We start from the raw sequence: 4,887 nt of genomic DNA, 5'->3' as shown, positions 1-4,887 counted from the left end.
TGTGTAAGTGCATATGAATTTGTACCTAACTATATATGATGGTGGGCTGTATTGTGCGCGTGGGCAGGTAGGGAATTGTGGCTGGATCGTCCGGGATGAGGTTGGGCCCGATTGAATTTCGACCCAGGATGGCCCTGGGGCTAATTTGCATAGTGTTCGTGGGTGTTGGCAAAACGAAATAGTTTGGATTTGTTTTTTAAATAAAAGCTAAATTCCATTACATTACAAGAACCGAAATATCTGACACCTTTGTTGATTTTGGACTGATTCTAGAATTTCTCAGAGCAATCCTGTTTGAGAACAACTGGATGTACCTTGATTACCTACCCATTTAGCTTCAGAGCAATGATCAAGCATGAGTAGCGCCCTGTTCGGATGGCAATAACCGGCTGGGCTGGAGCGGGAAGCGGGGATGAGAGAGGGGGGCTGAAACGAACCGGATTTCCGAAAGGAGAACCCGACTCTCTGTATCGTCATGATAGTCCCTGAATCAGTAGCTATCACATACAGAATTCATTTCAATTAGATATCACAGACATATCTCACATTAAATCATTACACGGATTTATTTATTACATAATCCAAAGGATTGTAATACGAATCTCAAAGTACAAGCCCGGCAATATATATATATATATATATATATATATATATATATATATATATATATATATATATATATATATATGTCATCCAAAACTTCTTCAAACGCGGGCAGCTCCGGCAACCCGGTCTCCCGGTCTCCTATCTTCCTCTACGAGTATCCCAACCCTGGTTCGGTGCGGAAACTCCCTCTCCCCGCACCTCAGCTGTTATCCAAGCAGGAAACTAGACTAGAGGGAGGTAGAATAATATATGTGGATCTACCTACGATATGGGGCCAGATTTAGAGTTGTACATGACCGAGTACGCGGCTATACGTATAGTTTTCACCCTGCAGGGGTTGTACACCTATACCCACTCGCTCCGACGCTAGCTGGGGATCAGCCGACTAACTCCGAGGCACCAGTCTAACGAAACTAACTGCTACGGCACCAATATGCTCCCGGTCTGGGATGCGTCCTCCCGCGAGAGGTCGCCCGGGACTGTAAAGCAATCTAGAATGGGATTTCCATGAATCCTGCTGATCGAAGGCCATAGGTCAGCCCTCTCCCTCTAACACCGATACCCTATCCTCCTACAGACTTGGTGCCGAGCATAGCTAGCCCGGACTGGGTCCACCCTCATAATGAATAAGTGGCGTGCACGTTTGACATAGTTCCGTCTCTAGGGCAACAAAGTTAAGTCCTTAATCAAGCCGAGGTGAGCATCTTCATCCAAAGGAGCGTTCCGTCAACACGGTTCGCGATTGGCACCCATTATAGGTATCGCCCTCCAAACACCCCTTAGTCCCCAAAGGAACAGTCTCACACCCGCCACAGGTGCTCGTCACCCATCACAGGTGCTTAGTAGGATTGTGCCCAAAGTTTTGCTAGGCGCTAGGTGAAATCTAGGCGATGACCCTTAGCCTAGCGACTAGGCTAGCCTAGGCGATGCTAGGCGTTTTTCTAGTCGTTTTGCCAATTTAATATAATATATACATATATAGCAAAAATCATGAATAATTTAGATAGACATACCTTTGGTCCTTAGTCCATAGTTGAAGTTTGATACAAAAGTGATGTTCCTACTCATGCAGCAATGCTCCAACTGCAATAGAGAAGTGTACAACACTTTTAGATACAATTGGGCATCAATACAAGTGATACAAAAATAGAAAATAGCAAGTTAGGTACTTATCTGAGCCTTCTCCCCTCCATTATCAGCATTTCAGCAGCCAATATGATAGCCTTTTGTAAACACAAACATGAAGGGACAACAGGCAGCAACACAGAACAAAAAATGGATAGCAGACTAGTGCATTATAGCACATGATTCTCAGTTTTAAGTTCTCACAACGCAAAACACAAGCAGACTAGTTAAAGATACATGGATGCATAATAAAAGCTAAAGCATGACATGAAGCTGCCTCACACTTTTTCGGTAGGGTTCATCTAATCATCCATCACATAGTCATCCTCATCTTCATCAAACTCTTCTTCTTCGGACTCAAACTCTTCTTCATTGAGCTCTCACACCCTTGCACTTCTACGCAGCTCTAGTTGTTCTTCTGCTCCCACTGCATCTCCAAGCATAGACCAAGGTATCCCTGTACCTTCCATGAGTTCCATCTCTTCCTCATCTTCCTCATCTCTAAACTGCACTAATGCACAATCATCTCCATTCTCTTGGAGGAAACCTTGAGCTTCAGTTGGATCACTAGACAAGAGAACATCAGTAATTTTTTTGGACTTGATCTTTGCTCTCTTATTAATCAGCCTGTTGTTGAATTGAATGAAGACCAACTTGTTGAGGCGGTCTGTAGTAAGCGTATTTCTCTTCTTAGTGTGTACCTATAAATTAAAAATAAGAGCACTTTTAGATCTGCAATTTAATTGTATTGCTGCTGAAATTTTGATAACATATAAGTACTAACCCCATCAAACCCACTCCAATTTCTTTCACAACCGGAAGAACTTGATGTCAAAGTTAGGATCCTTGTGGCCATCTTCTGTAGAGCTGGTGTTTCAGTTCCATACAACCGCCACCATGATGCTGAAATAAAAAAACTTCCTATTAGTTGGTAGGAAGTTCAAAGTTTTCAAAGTTAGTAGGAAGTTCAAAGTTCCACACAACAAACATGTAAAATCAGCAAACAACTTGTACCTGGATTATATTCAAAGTTTTCAAAAGTACTTGCAAGCTTCTTGCTAAATGGTCCTTCTCTATTCTGAAATTTTTAGAGTTCAAAGTTGGCAGCTTGTTCTTGCATTTCCTCATCATGATAATAAAAAGTCTCCGCACAACTGATAAATTCTTCTGTTATTTTGGGAGCATCAAAGACTAATGGGTCAGCATAACTATAGTGTGGATTCAGCAAATAAGCAGTCAAATGCAATGGCGAATCAAGTCTTCCAGCCATCTTCTTGTCAACAACAGCAATAACATCCTTGAAACGGGACTCAACATTGCCAAGGGCCTCTTTGATCTGTCTCTTTGCCTTCAATAGTTCTCCATGTACAAAACCCATGGATGGCTTCACATCTCCATCAACCAAATAGAGAACTTTGAACAATGGTTCAAAAACAGCCAATGTCAACTTCACATCCTTCCAAAAGTTTAGATTCAATACAGTTGCTGTGGCATTTTTTCCCTTCTTTGATTTCACATCCTTCAATGAGTCCCACCTACTATGAACCACCATTTTTCTTAGCTGGTCCTTCTTCTCTTGTATGTTGTTCAAAGTCAGATAGTTTGAAGCAAACCTAGTCACTCCTGGCCTTACTATCTCTTTCCCCTCAGTGAAGTATCTCATGCACTCTAGTGTTCTTGTGTGCCCATAGACAAATATATTGAATGCCTTTGTTTATTCAATCACCTTCTTGTACCGAGGCATGTTCCCAATTCCTTGGAGCATCAAGTTGATTCTGTGAGTTGCACAAGAGGTCCAAAAGATATGTGGTCTCTTCTCATGTAGTAGCTTCTTTGCTCCCATGTTGTTAGAAGCATTATCAGTCACAACTTGCACTACATCATCCGGACCAATATCTTCGATTGCTTTGTCCACTAGTTCAAAGATGACTTCACTTGTGTGTGACACATCTGACATCTCTTTTGATGAAATAAAACTGGTTCCATCAGCACAGTTAGTGCACACATTCATTATGCTTCTCCTCTTCTTATCTGACCAAGCATTGGTCATAATAGAGCACCCATTCTTCATCTTCTCGGCTTCACATTCTTGCAGCAAACTCTTGGTCCTTGCATATTCTTCTTCCAGCAATTTCCCTCGCAGGTCAAACATAGTTGGAGGTTCAATTCCGGGCCCAAATTGTCCAATTGCTTCACACATTTGCTTGAACTCATCGTTGTCACATGCGTTGAATGGTATTGCTGCCAATGTTACAAAAAAAAAAGAAATTAGTGTTCAGCACTACAGCAAGAAAATATGATGAAATTGAAATCTAAAATAAAAATACAGCAAGGAAATTACCATGGTTAAAGGCCCATCTTGCAATATATTTATGCACCTCAGGTAATCTTTCTTTCCAAAGTTCCTTGTTCAGCTTCTGTTGAGACAAAGATTCAGATTTGGTTGCTGTAGGATCAATAGCTTTTGTCCATTTGTCCATGGGGCCTAATTTGTGAGGCTGCGAACTTCCAACACTTGTCACTTCCATTTCCTCTGACCCTCCACCCTAGACACATGAACATCCTCTCTAAGTTCCAGCTCACAAATAGTCCTCTCCTCCCTCTTCCTTTTTGCACAATCTAGTGCTTTCTTACACTTTTCTTGAACCTCCTGTAACTTCTCTGGGGTGGTCTTCTTGCCCGGGCATTTCTTCGCATTCTTTCGTTCCCCAGCAACATGCTGCTTCAACCGATAAACTCCTCCAAATATCACCTTGTCACAAAGTATGCACTTCACCTTGTCCTTGTTGTTCGGGTCAACAAGAACCCCATACTCCCATCCCACATCATCTGAATTCCTTTTCAAGACATTTCCTCCCTCTGTTCCAGTTCCAGTTGCAGCATCACTCTTTGTTCCCGCCATCTTAGTTCAAGCAATCAGTCAACAAATCACAATTGAGTATATCCATCCCACATCAAAGCAAAATCAGTCAAAAATTTCACAGATTTCAGAGCGAGTATATACATGTAGATGCAGTCAACAATTTGCTTTGTTTTCAGAAAATCAGTTCAATTTCAGAGCAAGTATATACATGGATTCAGAAAGGAAAATCAGTTCCAGATGCAGTCACCTTGTCCAATTTTAGAGTAAGTATAAACATGGATTCAGAAAGGAAA

At 41.6% G+C, this 4,887-nt stretch overlaps 1 protein-coding gene across 2 annotated transcripts; it reads right to left on the bottom strand.

Moving 5' to 3' along the window:
• Positions 1-1,872: 1,872 nt before the first annotated feature.
• Positions 1,873-4,887, bottom strand: LOC120677516. 2 transcript variants are annotated; one of them, XM_039958664.1, is made up of 3 exons: positions 4,073-4,858; positions 2,516-2,634; positions 1,873-2,432 (listed from the first exon to the last, which is right to left on the bottom strand). In XM_039958664.1, the coding sequence occupies exons 1-3, from the start codon at positions 4,257-4,259 to the stop codon at positions 2,112-2,114; spliced, it is 627 nt and encodes a 208-aa protein (XP_039814598.1). In that variant the 5' UTR covers positions 4,260-4,858; the 3' UTR covers positions 1,873-2,111. The 2 variants fall into 2 exon arrangements, with proteins under 2 accessions (XP_039814598.1, XP_039814597.1); XM_039958663.1 differs by lacking the exons at positions 1,873-2,432; positions 2,516-2,634 and adding an exon at positions 2,644-3,972 and having other exon boundaries at positions 4,073-4,887.

This window comes from Panicum virgatum, chromosome 6N, assembly GCF_016808335.1.
Source record: "Panicum virgatum strain AP13 chromosome 6N, P.virgatum_v5, whole genome shotgun sequence".
NCBI lineage: Eukaryota > Viridiplantae > Streptophyta > Magnoliopsida > Poales > Poaceae > Panicum > Panicum virgatum.
Note: the sequence above shows the minus strand (reverse complement) of the source record. Positions and strands in the feature narration are given on the sequence as shown.

Bases quoted from the DNA above. Each gene is read 5' to 3' on its own strand.
- LOC120677516 (XM_039958663.1), bottom strand. From the start codon at position 4,259: ATGGAAGTGACAAGTGTTGGAAGTTCGCAGCCTCACAAATTAGGCCCC. The intron at 3,973-4,072 runs GTAATTTCCTTG...TAACATTGGCAG, and splicing joins AAGATGGGCCTTTAACCATG to CAATACCATTCAACGCATGT.